A 20,810-nucleotide genomic window follows, 5' to 3' on the forward strand; every position below is an offset into this window, starting at 1 on the left:
TTGTGAAATAAATTTGAAAGAGGATTTGACACAATTGGAATGTTTGAAACGATGGAGAACGTAAGGAGAGAGATGATGCAGCTATTGACATGCTTTAAGAATTGTTTTTTTGTTAATGCATGGTTGGTATGCTTCAACGTAGCCGAGACACCTCCTGAAATAAAAGCCGAGACACCTCCTGAAATAAAAGGAGTCTTTGTTGGAAGTCTCACATTGACTAGAGATAAGATCAAATTATAATACATAAGTGGTGTGCAAGTCTTACCTTACAAACCAATTTTGTAGAAGTTGAGTTAGGTTTAAAACTTACTTTAACAGGGTATCATCCTTTAGCAATAAGGCATGTGATTTTTTTTTCTGACTTTACTTTACAAGCAATTATTGAAATTCATGTCTAAAGGCTAGGAAAGAAAAAGTTTTGCATGAAATATACACATCAATAACATCAAATGTTACAAAGTTAGTTAACTTTTACAAAATTCAAATTATACATAGTTTAATTTTAACTTAAATTAGTTTTTAATTTGTATTATTAAAAGTAATTATGGACAAGTTTTTCAAGTTGATTATTTGTAATTGGTTGATTGAAATTTGCTTTGATGAAATGAACACTTCTGAGCAGGTGTAATCAATTTGAAGAGTCTAAATATCATTATCTATAATCATTTCAAGAACTGAAAAACCGAAGTATAAGATTGAGATTGATTACTCATCTAATTGATTAGTTAAGATTATGCTTTCAAGTAATGAAACATTTTGTCCTGATTTGTTGTATATTCGTAACTTGTGGAGAGGTGACACCAGAAACGCAAAAGAATTGGAAAAAGAATTAGTTATTAAAAAAGAAAGGAATAAGTTGCCTCTTTATGAATTCTATACCTAACTTCCAAACTCACCAACTTTACTTCTTTCTTTATCTCTTAGTTTTTTTTTATCATTCTCTAAAATTGCAACTCCACACCTTTCAATCAATATTGTGTTTGGTATCAACATATTGCTCCTAAATTCTTCTTCTTGAAATTGTATCTGCACAAACCTTGAGGTACGCTTCTAATCCAAATCTTCAATTTAGTTAGATTTTAATCTTATCATCACTTCTATTTTATATTCATGTCAATATTATTCATGTCAAATTACTTTCCAAATCTTCAATTATATAATATCGATCACCACCACCACGCTCTTCCCCTTTTGTTTTCACTGTGTTAGCAAGGATATTGTATTCCTGTTTTGTCACGTTGTATGTCTTCTGTTTATCCCTCTGATAACCAAAACCCTATTTCTTCTTGCTTCTTTCTTTATGGGCTATTGAAAAGCTCAAAACTTGGTGTAGAAATTGAGGATTTTTGAAATGGGTTGTTTGTAAGATGTCGAAGTTGAAGGGTGATGCTCATATAATGATACTTTGGGTGTTTTAGCTTCTGCCCTCCTACTATTTTTAGCCATCTAAATAATGTAACATGTGGGACTCGCGTGAAATTGTGTGCTTTACACATGTAATTCTCTATCATATTTTTTTTTTCCTATATCACTCATGATTTTATAAATTTTATAATTTTAACTTAAAATACTTTTACTTTTTATTGTTAAAATTAATTATTGAGAAGCTTTTCAAGATTGTTATTATATAATTGGTTCATTTAAATTTCCTTTTGAAGAGTCAAATTCTTTTATTATATATCTTTAATCATGTCAAGACACGGAAAACCGACCTAAGTTTGAGATTCCTTACTAACCTCAAATGTTAATATTAATTACGCTTGGATTAATAATTTGTTGTTATTCATAAATCCCACAAAACTTAAGGAATGAGTTCCATCTTTATCAATTATGTACCTTACTCCGAATTCGGGAACTTCATATTTCTCTACTTACTTATATGTCATCTTATTCCTTCTCAATTTTTTTCCATTCTTTAAAATTGTGCTTGGGAGGAAGGTTTCTCTTAAATTCTTCTTCTTCTTGCCATTGTGTCTGCACAAATCTTCAGGAACGTTTCTCAATTCAAATCATCTCAGGAACTTCATACTTCTCTATTTACTTATATGTCATCTTATCCCTTCTTAATTTTTTTTCCCATTCTTTAAACTTCTTTTTCGCATCAAGGTTCCTCCTAGATTCTTCTTCTACTTGTCATTGTGTCTGCACAAATCTTCAAGTAGGTTTCTCAATTCAAATTATCAATTTAGTTAGAATATGCTTATCTTATATCATTCCTATTCTATATAACATTGTCAATCATATAAATTAAAATTACTTTGATCTAATGAATAATTGTTTGCTTTTCGTTAAATGTACCGAATTGCTTAAGTAATATTAAATGGTAAGACCAAGTATCAAGAGACTCGTATAATATTAAATAATCGTACATCTAAACTAAAAAATGTAAGATTATGTCTAAATAAATAGACACAAAAAAAAAAATAAAGGTGGTATTTGGTAGTTGAAGACACTTAGCAGCAGAAAAATGTTAGAAATGACACTACTAGAGGTATATTTCACCGGCTTTACTCTTGTGCATACAAAATCTTCTCCTCTCCATCAAACATTAATGTCAATCCATTAAAACAATCTAACCATAATCTCTTAGATGAAAGAGGCTAGATTTCCTAACTAAGCTTCAATCCCTTGAACACTTAATAAGCAAACCCGCCTTAAGATCTAAGGTTTAAGACAACTAATGGGTCATGTTTCATCCCTAAATACAAACCCCACTAGATCTCTAGTTTCAAGCCTAGGTTTCACAAAAATCTTTCCAAAACCTTATGAACCGCAAATCAAGCTATGAACATCCCCATTACATGCAAGCATTATGGAAAAAAGGCATTTATATAATCAAAACATTTACAAGGTACAAGAGAATTCAATTGCTACATCTATCCTCAAAAAGATGGGTTTGACTCTCCATTTTCATGGAGAGCCTTAAGCTTACAAAATGATCATGGAAGAAGATGGAGAAACCACGAGGAAGAAGGGAGTGTTCCCACGAGCCCTAACAACCCTCCAAACCCTCCTCAGAGTGAAATCACAGCTCCAACCCACCAAATACCCTTCTCCACGTGCGAAACTAGAAGAAATAGGGCAAAGCTTACCCTATCAGCATCTCGTCACCCAACGCACACCTCTCACCCAACGAGAGTCTTCAGAAACACCAAAGTTGTTTCTGGAATAAGCTCGCTCAACGACAAGATGTGGACACTCAGTAGTAGCTTGCCTAGCGAGCAAGAATGTTACTCCAGCGACTAGACCTAAAGCACTCCCTATGTTAATGTTTTTCTTGCTTCTCTAGTTGATAGGCTCTCCAATTTGGTAGAGATTCTTCCTAACACAAAATTGGCATAAAAAAGAGGGGATTGGAATATCATTTATTTAATATAATCCAGAATATAGATATATATAAAAAAAAGATAAAAATGAAAATTTAAGAAAGTAATAAACTAAAAAAGAGTTGATTTTACCACTAAAATAAAGTTTAGATAATGGTAAGAATTAACATTAAAAAAATTCCTTAAGTTATTTTAGGTCTATAAAACTTTTATGAATTACCTAATTTTAACTTTTTAATGGAATAGATCTCATAAAAGTTTTGACCTAATTCATTTTATATATATATATATATATATATATATATATATATAATTATTGTATGATATCGATTTCTATATGGGAGAACAACTTACACCCAAAATAATTTTAACAGAATTATTTTTCATCATTTTGATCTTAGTTATTTTAACAGCTAAATATGAATTACTCATTATAACCTTTTCTCATATGATACCATATTTGATTCTCAAACAAAATACCACTCGTCTTTTTTAGTCATCAATGTTTGGAGACATTTATCCTATTAAACTCCTGATAAATTAAACTGTTCCAGAGTTTTATTCAATTTAATGTGGAATATTAAATTAAACCTTTTCATCTTTTTTTATTATCTCCATCATTATTTGAATTTCTAACATTTTTTTTTGTCGGAAACCTCAAACTTTATAATTTTAAATTTTATAAAACATAAAAATTATATAATATCTTCTCACTTTATATTATATAGCATTAAAATATACATACTAATAAAAGGTTTAAAGAATAATTTTGATGTATTATTTCAAAGAGTAGAGTACCTTATATACATATAAGGATCCTATAATTCTTCATCTATTAAAGGAATGACAGGTGTACAAATCTGCACAAATTAAAATAATATCTAAATTATAACTAACACAATATTTGATTGCCTAATATCCTTTAATAGAATATTTAGCATATCTTAACACCCCCGCTCAAGTTGGTGCATGGATATCACACATTCGCAACTTGAATAGAGACTCATCAAACAATCTTCTTGACACTCCCTTGGTGAGAACATGAGCCAACTGTAACTCTGATCTTATAAAAGGAAAGGAAATTATTCCAGCTTCAATATTCTCTTTGATAAAATGTCTATAAATCTCCACATGCTTTGTTCTATCATGTTGAACAGGATTATGAGCAATTGCAATAGCCGAAGTATTGTCACAGTACAAACTCATAGCTTCATTTGGTTTAAATCCCAAATCTGATAACACATTTTTAATCCACAAAAGTTCACATACACCTAGTGCCATGCCTCTGAATTCTGCTTCAGCACTAGATCTTGCTACTATAGGTTGCTTTTTACTCCTCCAAGTTACAAGATTCCCTCCTACAAAGGTAAAGTATCCAGAGGTAGATCTTCTATCATCTTTTGAACCTGCCCAATCTGCATCAGTGTACCCTTCTACCTTTAAGTTTCCATTATTTGAGAACAAAATTCCTTTTCTAGGAGCAGACTTCAAATATCTCAAAATTCTTTCAACAACATCCATATGAAGCTTTCGTGGGTCATGCATAAATTGACTAACAACATTCACTGCATAGGTGATATCTGGACGTGTATGNCACAAATAAATTAATTTTCCTACCAGCCTTTGGTATCTTCCTCTGTCTATGCTTACTGAATTTGAGCATTGAAAGAGTTTTTGATTTTGTTCAATTGGTGTATCAGCTGGTTTACTCCCAAGCAACCCAATTTATGATAGTAAATCAATAGTATATTTTCTTTGGCATAGAAAAATACCATGTTTTGATCTAGCTACTTCAATACCCAAAAAATATTTGAGGTTTCCAAGTTGTTTCATCTCAAATTCAGATGAAAGGTATCGTTGTAAACTAGAAATCTCATCTTGATCATTTCTAGTAACAATCATGTCATCTACATATATAATCAAAGCTGTAATCTTTCCTTTTCCTCTCTTAAAAAATAAGATGTGATCAGAGTTACTTGCTCTATAGCCAAAAGCCTTCATAGACTTGGTAAACCTTCCAAACCATGTTCTTGGGGATTGTTTTAATCCATATAGAGCCTTCTTTAATTTGCAAACCTTCATTCCATTTGAATCTGCCATGCCTGGTGGATAATCCATATAAATTTCTTCTGAAATTTCTCCATGTAGGAAAGCATTTTTCACATTAAATTGTAGAAGAGGCCAATCTTGGTTTGCAGCTAGCGACAAAAGTATTCTCACAGTATTGAGCTTGGCTACCGGTGCGAACGTCTCTTGGTAATCTACACCATAGGATTAAGTGTAACCTTTAGCCACAAGTTGTGCTTTATACCTTCAATAGTTCCATTAACTTTATGCTTAATTGTAAAGACTCATTTGCAGCCCACAATTTTCTTCCCTCTTGGTAAGGATACAAGATCCCAAGTGTTTTTTTTTTCTAAAGCCACCATCTCCTTAACCATTGCTTCGGTCCATCTAGGATCTGCCAAAGCTTCTTGTACATTACTAGGAATAAAAATTGAAGATAATTGAGATACAAATGATGCATATGATTGAGATAACCTATGAGATGACTCATATTTACTAATGGGATATTTAACTTTGGCTTGGAGGTCTGGTTCATATTTAGCTGGAGGTTGACCACGGTTAGAACGAGGTGGAAGATTATATTGAACAGTAGTAGACTCAGTGTTTGGTGTGCTGATGGTTTCAGGCAGACAAGAATCAATTTCATCTAAATTAGTATTATCATAGATAGGATCAAAAGGTACCTCTGAAGAGTCAAGCTGAACCTATGGAGAAGATTGAGCCAATTGGTTATGATCAGAAGACATTGTATTATCCAGAAAAGAAGTGTCCATATTTAGGATTGGCTCACTTGCTGCAGAATGATCCTCACACGATAATATATAATCAAACATATACTAATATCATGATTATGCACTTCACTTTCGTTGCCTCCCTGAAGTGCAGAATCAACATAAAAAAATTCATGCTCATTAAATGTCACATGCATAGAAATATAAAATTTCTTTGATGGTGGATGGTAAGCACGATAACCTTTTTTAGTTGATCCATACCCAACAAAAACACATTTGATCGCTCGTTCTTCAAGTTTTGTACGTTGATGTGGGTGTAAGTGAACATATATAACACATCCAAAAATATGAGGTGGTAAATAAACTATGGGAGGAAGGATACAATGATCAGACAACACATCAAAAGGCCTTTGATAGTTAAGCACACTTGAAGGGGTTCGATTAATTAAATAAACGGCAGAGCTCACAGCCTCACCCCATAAATGAGATGGGACATTACCATCTATCAAAAGTGATCTAGTCACCTCTAATATATGTCTATTTTTCCTCTCAGCCACTCCATTTTGTTGTGGTGAATAAGGACATGTAGTTTGATGCAAGATGCCTTTAGAGTTCATGAACTCTATTAATTCAGTCTTAAAATATTCCCCTCCATTGTCTGATCGAATAACCTTAATAGATGTGTTAAATTGTGTAACAATCATATGATAGAAGGAACGAACCACATCACGCACATCACTTTTATGTTTAAGCAAATATACCCAGGTTACCCGAGTACAATCATCAACAAAACTGATAAACCATTTTTTTCCATTATGTGTAGATTGCGGGGCAGGGTCCCAAACATTTGTATGAATTAATGAAAAAGGAAAATCAGTTTTGTTATTACTTAAAGGAAACACAACAAGATGATTTTTTGCCAAAACACAAGTTTCACAAAAAAAATCAGAAATATTGCATTTATGAAATAGTGATGGAAATAATTTTTTTAAATAATCAAATGAGGGATGTCCCAACCGTTTATGCCACAACCAAATTTCTTTTTTGTTTTTATCTTGTATGTGATCATTCGCAAGACAAGTCAATCCTCTTTTATGGTTTTGTCGTGAGACATTTTCCAGATAATACAGTCCTTCACTCTCTCTACCACTGGCAATCTTCTCCTTGAAATGGATGTTCTGAAAAAGACAATGGGTTGGATAAAAAAGGTAACACAAGAATGTGATTTGGTTAACTTGCTGACGGAGATAAGATTACAGTTTAATGTAGGAACAAATAAAACATCAAGAATTGATAAGGAGGGTGAGAGAGATATAGTACATATACCTTTAATAGGATATGAGACCCCATTGGCATTAATAATAACACTTTTAGAACAATTAGAGGAAAAACTAGTAAATATATGAGGATCACAAGTCATATGATCAGTAGCACCTGAATCAATTATCCAATCACTACCCTTAGTAACAACAGAAAGATTAAGAGNANANTTAGATAGACCTGACTTGGTCACAAATCCGGCAGCAGTAGAAATATAACTCTTGGAAGCAGCGGAAGTTCCAGAATTATGTTTCTCCGATTGATTGTCATCAGAAGAAGCCATCAAAAATATTCAATGAAAAAAAGCACTGATTCCTATATTGTAGAGGATATCAGTGTTTGGCTCTGATACCATAATAAAAGGTTAAAGAATAATTCTGATGTATTATTTCAAAGAGTAGAGTACCATATATATATATATATATATATATATATACATATAAGGATCCTATAATTCTTCATCTATTAAAGGAATGACAGGTGCACAAATCTGTACAAATTAAAATAATATCTAAATTATAACTAACATAATATTTAATTGCCTAATATCCTTTAATAGAATATTTAGCATATCTTAACACATACTAAAAACACATACTAAATAAAGGATTTCTAAGCTTATATGAAAATGAGTGAATGTAGTTAGGAGGAGACCTGGGCATGTCAATATTGGAAAGTATATCATAGGTATACTTGCACTGAAATAAGTGGTTGTCAGAATTGTACCACGTAATCTCCACTATGCTACAATTAGTACAACCTACAATAAAGATGTTAAGCTTGCAAACTACTAACCAATGGCATATCTGGTAAAATGAAATTTCTTAAAAAGAATCAATGGGCATATAGTTGATAAAATACTTATCAACAAATAAGTAAAATTTATCAGACCATAAATTTGTCAGTAATTGTCTCGATTTAATTTCACCTCTTTTTCGTCTTTTTTTTTCTTCTCCTCCCTTTCCTTCTCTGGCTCTCTCTCTAATTCTACCATTGTCTCTTATGGATTTTTTTTCTCTTCTTTCTCCTTCTTATCAAATTCTAATTTATTTATAAAAAATATTTCATTGAGTTAAAAAAAAATTTAATACTCATTATTTTATTGAAAAATTAAAAAAATCAATTACCAATAAACTTTATTAACAAATTTGATTACAGTTTTTAAAGGCAAAGAATTTTAATATCTATTATCAATGAATTTCTAAACATTTAATTACGGACAAATTTTATCAATAAATTTATTAATAAAATTATCTGCCAATAATAAAAATTCTAAATTATGGATGGATTTTATTGATAGATCTATAATCAATGAAGATATTTATTAATAATAAAAATTTTAACTTATTGATAAATTTTAGTGGTGAATTTTATCGATAGTTTTATATTATAATGACAGTTTTGTCGGGTGACAATGTTATAAGATTTTAAGTGTAATTTTTGAAGAGTATGTTATTCGGCTGGAGAGAGAGATGATAACAGTTTATATAAAAACATTGTGGTAATCTTGAAGTTAAGAGAAATGTTGTCAAATATGTGTTGAGTGGCACAAGTTAGGAAGAGGTAGTATTGACAATGGATTAAGGTTGAAGTAGGGGAAGATGAAATATTAGTGGAAAGTGGAGAGGTAGGTTCGATAGATGCATTATCATATGAGAAATTAGTGATGTCGGTATTTACAAATAGGTATGGGAAATTTATTCATAAAAAATTATGTTGCTTGAGAAACTAAGAGTGAGAATGAAGAGGAAACACATATGCATACTGGTATGTCCATGTAGTAAATAAAAAAGAATAAGATGAATATGAATGACCGAACGAAAATGACAATTTATTTTGTCTCACATAGTGATAAGTATTTAATGAATAGAATGAGGTGTAATGTGGTTGTGTTTAAGATGGCAAAGCTCGTTCATTACATCAACTGGTATTTTCGCAACTTAGTATCCTATAATATACATTACTGGAGGAGAAATTCGGTTTGCAATGAGTAGTGGAAACCATTTTTCAAATAGAAATTAAGTTGAATGAATGAGGAGATATGAAACGTCTTAGGGAATATGTGACAAGGAAGATGAGACATAATCGATTTTTTTTAATCAAGAATGCAAAATTCTTGTGTGTACATGTTCGTGTGTTGTTAATGAAGGAAGAACATATACATAAAAAAAAAATTGTTGATAATCATTGAATGTTTCTCGAGATGACTTATCTATATAAACACTTTGATGACCTTTACTTTTAGTGATTGTTGTGAAGTTTGTTCTTAAAGCGATATAAGTCACTCACCCCAAACCATCAACTCTCATATTACGATTGGGTCTTAATTGAAGAGATATTATATATATATATATATATATGACTTGAGTCTTAACACATATAAGTTATTTGACACCATTTTTAATTCAAAACCTTAAAAGAACAAGTTCATGGGTTTTTAATCGTATATAATGTTTAATTTTATCTTTTCTATATAATGTAGAACTTTGACTTATACTTGGATTACTTCCAACAATTACAAATAGAGGAGGATGAATTTGTAAGGTTAATAATACTTCCTTTGGGATCAATATTGATATGAATCTAATGTTGTTACCTAACAATTTTCGCTCTTCTTGCATGACGTAAGAAAAAAACTTCAAAATTTCAAGCACGGGATTCATTAGTAAAATGTGGGATTTCATAGTGTGCAATAATGGTTAGAAACATGCAAGAACACTTCACAATACAATAACAAGTGAAATTATGTCTAAGATTTGCCATCTTATCCCAAATAGTATGCAATTTGGCAAAGAACTCACTGATATAGTGAGATACAGATGACAATGCTTCATTGATGATGCTTCACGGTGAAACTTTGAGATGTGAATGAGGTTTATGAATATCACAATTTTTAATAAAGCCATACTTCATTAGTTTTACCCCATTGGTCTGATAAACCCAATAATTACAAATATCAGATGTGAACTCACTGATATGAATCCCAAACTGTGGCTCTTAGACTGGTAATCCTAGTCTCTCCACACAAACTTCAGACACAAATGAATGTGTCGCTCCTGAATCAAACAAAACACCACACGGTTCCCCAAAAAGCAAACAACAACTGATAATAAGGTTACCTGAACTGGCTGCTTTTGCACCTGATAACGCATAAACTCTGTCGGCTGCCTGTGGTCTACCACCACCTCTACACAGCTCTCCCAGTCGATGTGACTATGGACCTGCCTTCCTGACTATAGGACAGTCCGTAGCATAGTGATTCTCTCTCCTACAGATGTTGCACCTCTAGAATCCCACCATCTGAGGGCAAACTGATTGAAGATGAGGCCTTCCACAAGAATAGCACCTCACAATGTTGGAAAAGGTAGACTGCCCCTGATGAACTAAAGGTTGAGAGGATGAACACCTAGACCCAGAAGAGGATGGTCTAGAATAAGGGGTCCTCCTAGAACTGAAGCCACCTCGGGATACCACTGGCCCTCCAACCCTCAATGGTTGGCTCCAACCCTCAATGGTTGGCTCTGCTGGCTCTCCACCTCTCTCTTGGTCTTCTTTAATACCTTAGCACTTTCCACTAACACGAGAAATTCCTTAATGCAAAGCCCAACCACCAACAGTTTCACATCACCTCTTAGACCATTCTCAAACTTTCTGCATTTCCATTCTTCATCCATGGCCAACGTGTGAAAACGAAGCAAATGCTTGAACTTATCAGCATACTCTAGGACCGTCATATTTCCTTGTACCAGTTGAAGAAACTCCACTTCTTTAGCAAATCTTACACTGTCTGGAAAATACTCTATGTAGAACTCCTTCTTAAACACTTCCTAAGAAATCTGAACACCATTACTCTCTAATAAAGACTTTGTGTTGCTCCACCAATGGCTAGCCTTCCCAGATAATAAATACTCTAAGAAAGCCAACCGATTCTCATTTGGACATCTCTTGGCATTGTAGATCCTCTCCATATCCCTAAATCACTAGTCTGCCTCATCAGGGTTGCACTTCCCATTAAACTTGGCAGGATGATGTTGTGGGAAGCTTTCCAAACTCCACTCCTGGGAAGGAACAGATGAAGTAAAAGGTCTTGTTCTATTTCTGCCACTAGCCATCAATTCCATACACTACCTTTGGGATGTCTCAACTGACACTTTAGCAATTTCCAACTGCTGCAAAGCCATAGAGTTTTGTTATACTAATGCAGCATTCTGCCGTTGCATTGCCTCCAGTACGGACTCCATCATCCTCATCATGTCAGGCACATCTGGATTAGTGGATGGAGGAGGAGGAGGCCTTATCTTCTGCTTACACAGAGAGAAAATTTATCAGTCCAACTCAAAGAAACAAGGATAACCTCTAGACATGACTAAGAGTACACAAGCATAAGCAAGGCACACTTACAACTTATAAGATTCCTAAGGAAAGAACTGCTCTGATACCATTAATGTAACATCCCAAAAATATAACATAGACTATATAAAAGAGTTATCACATGAAGGATACTATAGAACAATTAAGGATTTGGTAAATAAAGTATTATATTATAGTCATCCAAAAGAACTATAATATATAAAACTTTATATACAAGAGTGTATTTCAAAACTATACACAACACTAGCTAAAGCTAATCTAAGTTGTTGCGTAGCTACCATCCAAAGCTTGCTCCCTCTACTCACATCCAATGGATGATCATAGAAAAAGGAAGAACACCGCAAATACAAACACAAACACAAGCAAAAACAAGCATATTAGACTTACCAAAACCCCCCTTACAGACCAATTGCACACCAAACCCCAAATACCCAAATTCACTACCTCACTTCATCTAAAATGCCTTAAAACAAGCATAAACCAGTTAAATTTTCAGCTAACACTCTTGTGACAGATTTCATACACCTAAAATCATTCATAGTACATCAACCATCATCCAATTGAATACATCATTCAGAATCATTCAAGTTCATGCATCACATTCAACAAAATACACATTTACTCTTACTCAAAACCTAATTTCTGCTCAATTCAATATAGTAAGTCAAAACTTAATATGCATACTATATCAGTAACACAATTAAAACTATAGTCCAACTTCCCTTACCTCAGAAATATACTGCCCAATGTTGTGACTTTGGCAAGTGCACCAAATCGCTCAAGTAGTAATACCGGTAAGACATGATATCGTTTCCCAAGAGACTTCGTTATTACTCTACGATCGTATAATTACTAACTAATTCAAACTAAAGAATGATTCCATTTTTGGTTGGTATTGTGCAATGAAAGTAAAATTTATGCATAAGTAAAGTTTGAGCTACTTGGGGCCAAAACAAGTGAATATGAAATAATTGATAACTATGTGGAATGAACATGTTGGAGAATGATTTCAACTAATTCCTTCCTATGCAAATGCACTACACTACCCTTCATCAATTACTTGTTCTTGTCAACTAGCTAAATTACTAAAACCCAATCCCTTGGTGAGATAGCCTAGGTTCATTTGTTAAATCCCAATCCCTTGGCAATCCACCAAATTCACCTGCATTAAGAAAAGAAGTTTATGACAACTAAAGGTCCTAGCTCTATCCCTAGACACTATTTCCCTTAGGTGTTTAGTCTAGTTCAAGGTTCACCCAATGTTTCCCAACCTTAAGTAAACCCCACAATCAAGCTATGGTTGATCAAGTCATAACTAGCATTAAGAGAAAGACAAAAACACCAACAAGCAATGAATGAAGCATTTTTCATTTAAACACAAGTGCATTTACAAGGAGTTCTTAGTTTACATCACTCTCCAACAANAATGAACTTAGCTCTCCATTAATGGAGAGCTTGAGCTTACAATGGAATGAAAATGGTGAAGAAGAGACTCAAGGAGAAGGGTAGGAGAGCTCCCACTGTCCAGAACTAGCTCCAAGAGGTGCAGGAACGCTTCCCTAGGTCTCAGCCGCCAAGAAGATCCTAACCCTCGAAAACTGTGTGGCTTTTATAGGGTAGGGTGCCACATCAGACATCTCGCGCCCAGCGCCATTAAAGTGGCGCCCAACGTGAAATACCCCTGGAAACAGTGGAATTTCACGCCCAGCGTGAGAGAGTGGCGCTCAGCGTGAGGAAACAGTGGAATTTGACGCCCAGCGTGAGAGAGTTGCGCCCAACGTGAAATCTTGCTGGAAACAGTCAGTTTTGACGCCCAGCGTGAGATGGTTGGCGCCCAGCGCCAGTCTAGGTGAGCTTCTTGGACTTCTTCTTTGTGGTTCTCCCTTGGTTCTCACTCTTTGTAACTTGAATGCCTTTCCAAAGTACTCAAAGTTCCTATAAAATTTGAGGAAAAGAGATGAAAACTCAAGTGTGTAACCTAAGCTAAGTTTATTCACAAAGTTGGATAAAGAAGAGGATCAAGCATGTTTAAAGCTTCAGGGGTGTTGATTTGGCATGAAAAATGCACCATAGATAATGGTAAGAATTACCATTATCACCCAACTCAAAGAATTACTCTAACCGTGCCTTGCACTGCAAGGAAACTCTAAAAACACCTACAGATCACCAATTGGTAATAGAAAACAATTCTTAGAGCTTAAATGAAACTAAAAATTAGGAGAAGGAAACTTCAAACACATGTAGAAGCAGAAATTCTGTGAAACTGCAGAATCATAGAAAATCTAGAAAAGGGGAATGAATCTTACCAGTTTAAAACGAGAAACTGATCGGTAGAGATTGTTGTCCTTGACACCAAGATCGTCTAGGCACTCCCTAATCGACAAACTAACGACCGAAAAGTGAGATATGGTAGAGAGAAGTCAGAGAAAAGGAAGGAAACAATTTTTTAGAGAGATGAAGTGTATTTAGAAAATGAACCGAACTTTAAAAACTTTTATTTATATTATAAGATTATTTTAAGAATAGAAATGCTCGTCTCATTATTTTAATACATCTACCTATTCTAATACTCTATTTTCTAAACTCTTACAGAAAAACATTTGGTCTTCAATTAATAAATTTTAAAACTTTTTTATCTCTAAAATATTTTATTTTATTTTTTTCTCAAAAGTATTATTTAAATCGTTACTGTTGGAAATGCTATTTATATTCTCAGAGACAAATAAAAACTCATCATTTATTAAGAACAAAAAGTACATTTGATTTTAAAATTTAAATTAGTTTGTTTCAATTATTATTAGCATCGACATTCTGTTATCATTAATTTTAAACAAAATCCATTTTTATGATAACTTTTAAAATATCTTTAATAATTAATTATACTATATTTAACGTGTTCTTTTCACATTTATTTATTGGTTGAAAGAATATATTAAAGTTATTTTCTTATATAAATAAATAATTATCTATAAAAATATTTGTCCGGTATATTTTGAAAGACAAGAATTCTAATTTTTTTTTTTTTAAAAACAAAGACAAGTAATAAAGATGAAAATAGTAATCGTGTCCTTTGTATACATATTTTCATGTATGTTTGCTTAACTTTTTGAAAGGTCAAAATGTTCGTGATAGTCTTCAATCATTTATTAGTATGTTTGTGCAATTTAGTCTTTAGCCATTAAAGCGTATGTTAATCGATTCATATTTTTTGATAAATAGTTAATGCATTATAAAAACCCATATACACAAACATTTCTACGTGCACATCGCTAATACAAGTTTTTCTTAGATTAAGAGAAGGTATTCAAGCTGCAACAACGACTCTTTTTACTTTTGTTACTAATATAAAAACATCTATCAAAGGTATGCATGACAAATTTTTATTTTATTGTTTTCTTTTAATTGCTTAATCTCTTGCTATATCAAAGATATGTATGACTAAATACTAATTTGTAACTAACTAAAGAGTGATGAACTCATTCATGTTTAGGAACCAAGTCAATCCAAATGGAGGATTTATTTCTTTCCATCGCAACAAAGATTGCAGAATATACAGTGCATCCAATTTTACATCATGCTCAATACTTGTGTTGTTTCAACAACTTTGCTTCCAATCTTCCAAATGCCAAAGAACAATTGGAATTTACTCGAGATGGAGTGAAGGAACGAATTAGAGAAGCTAGGAATAGGGTTGAAAAAGTTGAGCCAACTGTTGAGAAGTGGCTGAAAGATGTTGAAAAAGTCTTAGAAGAAGTGCAAATGCTAGAAGAAAGAATATTGAGTGTGAACAAAAGCTATTTCAGAAGGCAATGTCAATATTCTCTTGCAAAACAAATAGAAAAAAAAACAACTAAAATGATTCAACTCCATCGTAATAGCAAGTTTGAACCCTTTTCGAGGATTACTGAACTCCCAGGCATGCAGTACTATTCTTCCAAAGATTTCTTTATGTTCAACTCTANAGNAGCATCTTACAANAAGCTTCTAGAAGCATTAAATAACAAAAGTGCTTTCATAATTGGATTAGTTGGATTAGGAGGGTCAGGGAAAACTACTTTGGCAAAAGAAGTGGGTAAAAAAGCTAAAGAGATGAAACTCTTTGAGAAGGTTGTCTGGGCAACAGTGTCTCAATCTCTAAATATAAGAAGTATCCAAGATCAGATTGCTGACCAATTGAGCATTGATTTAAAGGAAGCATCCGAAATAGGTAGAGCACAAAGACTATCAGAAAGATTAAGGAAAGGTACAACACTTTTAGTCTTGGATGACATATGGGAAATTCTAAACTTTGAANCTTTNGGNATTCCGCTTNATGAAAGNAGTAAGGCTTGTTGCATATTGATAACTACACGAAGTAAAGAAGTATGCACTTCTATGCAATGCCAAAGTATAATTGAACTTAATCTTTTGAGTGACGAGGAAGCTTGGACTTTGTTCAGACATTATGCAAACATAAATGATGACTCCTCAGAAGCTTTGAAAGGTGTGGCNAGAAAAATTGTTAATGANTGTAAGGGATTGCCCATTGCAATTGTGACNGTGGGAAGCACGCTAAAGGATAAAACTATTGCAAATTTTGAGTTAGCATTGTCAAGGCTAGAAAATTCTAAGCCACTAGATATTCCAAAAGGCTTAACAAGTCCTTATGTTTGTCTTGAATTAAGTTACAATAATTTGACAAACCCATTAGCTCAATCCTTATTATTGTCATGTTCTATGTTTCCAGAGGATTATGAAATAGATTTGGAAGATTTGTTTCGATTTGGAATGAGATTTGACATAATTGGGACGTTTGGAACGATGGAGAACGCAAGGAGAGAGATGGATGCAGCTATTGACATGCTCAAGAATTGTTTTTTGTTAATGCATGCAAAAGAAAAACAAAGGGTAAAAATGCATGATTTGGTTCGTGATGTAGCGCTGTGGATTGCGTCTAAAAGTGGTAAAGCAATTTTCACAGGTACTGAAGTGGACCCAAGAGCTTTGGCAGATGATGAAACCCTTAAAGATAGGAAAGCAATAGCCGTATGGGGTTTGAAAAGTTATGATGTTCTCAATTATAAAATAAACCGTCCAATACTTGAAACTCTCTTGATTTCTTTTAATGTGAGGGATAGCGTAAAAGTATCAACTGGGTGTATTCAAAGCTTGGAAAACCTTAAAACCTTAGCAATCTTAAACTCAGCTTGGTGGAAGATCAATGCATTACCTTTGCAAGAGTCATTGAAGTCATTAAAAAACCTTCGAACACTATGCTTGAGGGGTTTTGGTTTAGGTGACATATCTTTTGTGGAAGGCTTGCAAGCACTTGAGATTCTTGACTTACGTGGCTCTTATTTTGATGATTTCCCTATTTGGATTCTAGAATTAAAGAAGTTGAGGCTTTTGGATTTGTACGAATGTCATATTATGAAATATAAAAATAGTCAATTTTACGAAGTTGTAGGAAAATGTTTGCAGCTTGAGGAATTGTATTTGTGTTTGAGTTATGGTATAAAACCCTCCCCATATGATGTCTCTTTCTCCAGACTTCAAAGGTATGTCATAGAAACTGGTCATAATCGACGTTCTTTTGATGATACTACTGAGCTTATGAAAAAATACGGACAACCTAGAAGTTTAATAATGAATTGGTGGTTTGAAGTTGTTCCTGAAAGTTTTATATCATTACCAATCAAGGATCTATTCATAAGAGCAGAGTTCCTTTGTTTGAGGTTCCTGAGAAATTATAAAAATATAATCCCATCCATGGATCCACAAGGCATGAATCAGTTGATTGCCCTGAGACTCTATGATTGTTCAAATATAGAATGTCTCGTTGATAGCACTATCAGTTTTGGCTTGCTTCAAACTGAAGTAATTGCATTCTCCGCTCTTGTTTACTTAAGTTTGGTAAACTTACATGACCTTCGAGAGGTGTTTTGTGATCCATCTTCGCGATGTTCTCTCAAAAATTTACAAGAGCTCGAGATAAAAAATTGTGGAAAATTATATAGCATATCCTTTCCAAGGAATTCAAAACTATGCAATCTAAAGGTCATTTCAATATCAGAATGCCCAATGCTAACTTCTCTTTTCACGTCATCCGTTGGTCAAACTCTAGAGCTGTTAGAGGATCTAAAAGTATATTATTGTAGATCATTGAGACACATAATTGAAGAAGAGAATGATGTTCTTTCAAGCACTCAAAGTCATTCTTCTTTTACGCTCCCAAAATTAAGGAATATTGCTATTTTTGGATGTGACAATTTGGAGTATGTGTTCTCTGTGTTTTTAGTCGAAGGGCTTTTAAGTTTGAAAAGTGTGAATATTGTGGGCAACCAAAAGTTGAAGTATGTATTTGGCAGTGAAAAGGAGCATAATGTTGCAGGGTACTCAAATTTCCAGCAAACTAATACGCGAAGAAATTTGTTTAATTTGAATACTCTGGAGTTGAGGTTTTTACCAAATCTAATTGCCATTTGGCCTGAATATTTTCGTGCTCATCTCCCAAGTCTTAATTATTTATATTGTGATGATTGTCCAAAATTGTCCATACATAAGGCGATGAATGCTTCAGATATCCAGCAACAACAGACAACTCCAACGGTAATATATTAATTATTATTATTTCATTAAATTGATTTAAAATTAAAGTTTTAAACATAAATTTAACATTTTTAATATATGTGATTAGAAATCGGTACAGTTTCTCGAGTGATGTTGTTTAAATACATTAAGCATAACATTCATATTGCAGTAGCTTTTCTTTATCATTACTTTTATTCTTATCAAGATTATAATTTACTTTCTTATTATGTTTGAGTTGAAAAATATATTTATAAATAAAATTAATCGTTATTATTTGAAATGGATAATATTTTATGTCTTCCAATAAACAAGTATTTATCTATTTGGTGAATTTTTTTTATGAGTTGTATTCAGATCCACTGATAAATAAATTATGTTGAGATGAGTGATAAAGTTTAAAGTATTAACAGTGAATAATTGTGTTGTGTATAAAGGAGAATGAAATAGTATGGTTGATTACCAACACACTCAACCAATTGGGGGATGATCCATTGTCTCACCCCCAACTCAAAGTTTTCCTCAAATTTAGAAGCCTAAAGTTGATTGATGTTAGAATAAAAGGTATCTTCCAATTCCAAATGGGAGAAGAAGGGGGCACTACAGAACTGCTTCCCCTAAACTTGGATATAGTGTCTCTATACTTGTTTAATCTACCTGAACTCAACTTCATATGGAAGGGTCCCACAGGTTTTCTAAGCCTCCAAAAGCTTGACTGGATTCGCATAGAGGGATGTCCAAAATTGAAAACCATCTTCTCCACCACAGTTGTTACAAGTTTACCACAACTGACAGAAATGTATATAAGTAACTGTGATGAATTGGAACAAATATTTGATTTAGGTGATGCACATCAACTCAAGACCCTATGTTCTTCCCAATTAGTCGGCTTCCCAACACTCTCAACTATTTATGTTAAAAATTGCAATAAGTTGAAATGTCTATTTTATAATCTCTCGGCTTGTCATTTTACTAGTCTGAGAAGATTGAAAATACTAGATTGCTCTCAATTACACAAGGCTTTTGCATTTAGTGAAGAAGAGATGGGTAAGGATGGAAAACAAGTACTGTTACAGAACTTGAAAAATATAAGACTCATAAATTTGCCAAACTTGGAAGAGATTCACCACGGATTTAAGTTGAAAGAAGATGTTCAACAAACATTAGAGGAATGTCCTAAGTATTCTCCAAGTTTATATCTACATCAAGGTAAAATTCACATGCCTTTTTTCTAAACACAATTACAATGTCCTTGCTTGTTAAATCAAATATTATTTTATTAAGTTTTTGGTTAAACTTTGCTCCATGATGAAATCTCGTCACTGGGTACTAAGGGTGGTATTAATAAACATACTTAATACAAATAATTTTGTTTTCTATGTTCCTTTCTATTTTAAATTTTTACCGTAACTCTTGTAATTTTCATCTATATTGGACAAATTCCTTTTAGCCACAACTGATTGATGACATGTTCATTAATTTGCTTACACTTGTTAAATATGTATTTTTTGTTTATCAGATATGTAAATAGAATGCTAAAATTAAGCATGCAAAAAAAAAAGGAAGCTACAGTAATCTAGCAATAGGATTATGTGGGTAATATTTCGGCCTATTTAACTCAGTAATAAAAGAGGTAGTATTGCTTAAATCAGTGTTGTAAAAATATGCAAGTTTTCATCATATTTAAAATTAATACAATGCATTTTTTCAAACCCATTAACAAAATGTTTAAATTGGTTCCTATGTTTTATTCTATTGTGATGTTCAATATATAATGATGTATTGTCATAATATGCTATAATATATGTGTGACAGTTTTTCACTCTATAAATACAAAATACTGCAGAAAGTAATTAAAAATAAAAACAAAAGACAGAGGAATTTAGTTTAAAAATATTTTCCTGCTCTAATTGCATTGGCTATCAAAAAACTAAGTTTCTTGCACATTACATACCAATTCACCTTTAAAATACTGCCAACATTATCACAGAAGAAAAAAAAAAAACCTTGACATCACATCCTCATACTCAAAAGAGCAACCACCACTACTCATTTTTTTCAAATAATATAACGATCTTTCTGTCATCTTGCTTTATTTTCCAAATCTCCAAAACAAGAAAAGTAATGAAACTCTTGAATTCCAGGTGACACTTGAGACAGAGTAAAGCTCAAATCAAAAGTTACAGTCATTCTGGATGTATAAACAATTGCTGGAGGGAAGCAGAGTGCAATGACGAATTGGGTGTGGGGGTAATGTTGAAATCTGTACATAAATAATCAATAATACAAAGACAGAAAGACAGTTGTTCTGCTACCATATACATTGCCGAATGTTGTTATATATTTATCTGAGTGTTTATTATGAGATGTCTAAGTCTGATATCTTGTATCGTTAATATGATATGTTCAGTGATGTATTTAAGTGTTT

The 20,810-nt window shown here is 32.9% G+C and overlaps 1 protein-coding gene across 1 annotated transcript; it reads left to right on the forward strand.

The window, feature by feature from the left end:
- Positions 1 to 15,322: 15,322 nt before the first annotated feature.
- On the forward strand, positions 15,323 to 18,415 carry LOC106763356 (disease resistance protein At4g27190-like). Its single transcript, XM_014647555.1, has one exon. It carries the CDS (start codon positions 15,323 to 15,325, stop codon positions 18,413 to 18,415), a length of 3,093 nt encoding a protein of 1,030 aa, XP_014503041.1.
- Positions 18,416 to 20,810: the final 2,395 nt, after the last annotated feature.

Source organism: Vigna radiata, chromosome 6, assembly GCF_000741045.1.
Source record: "Vigna radiata var. radiata cultivar VC1973A chromosome 6, Vradiata_ver6, whole genome shotgun sequence".
In the NCBI taxonomy this organism is placed as follows: domain Eukaryota; kingdom Viridiplantae; phylum Streptophyta; class Magnoliopsida; order Fabales; family Fabaceae; genus Vigna; species Vigna radiata.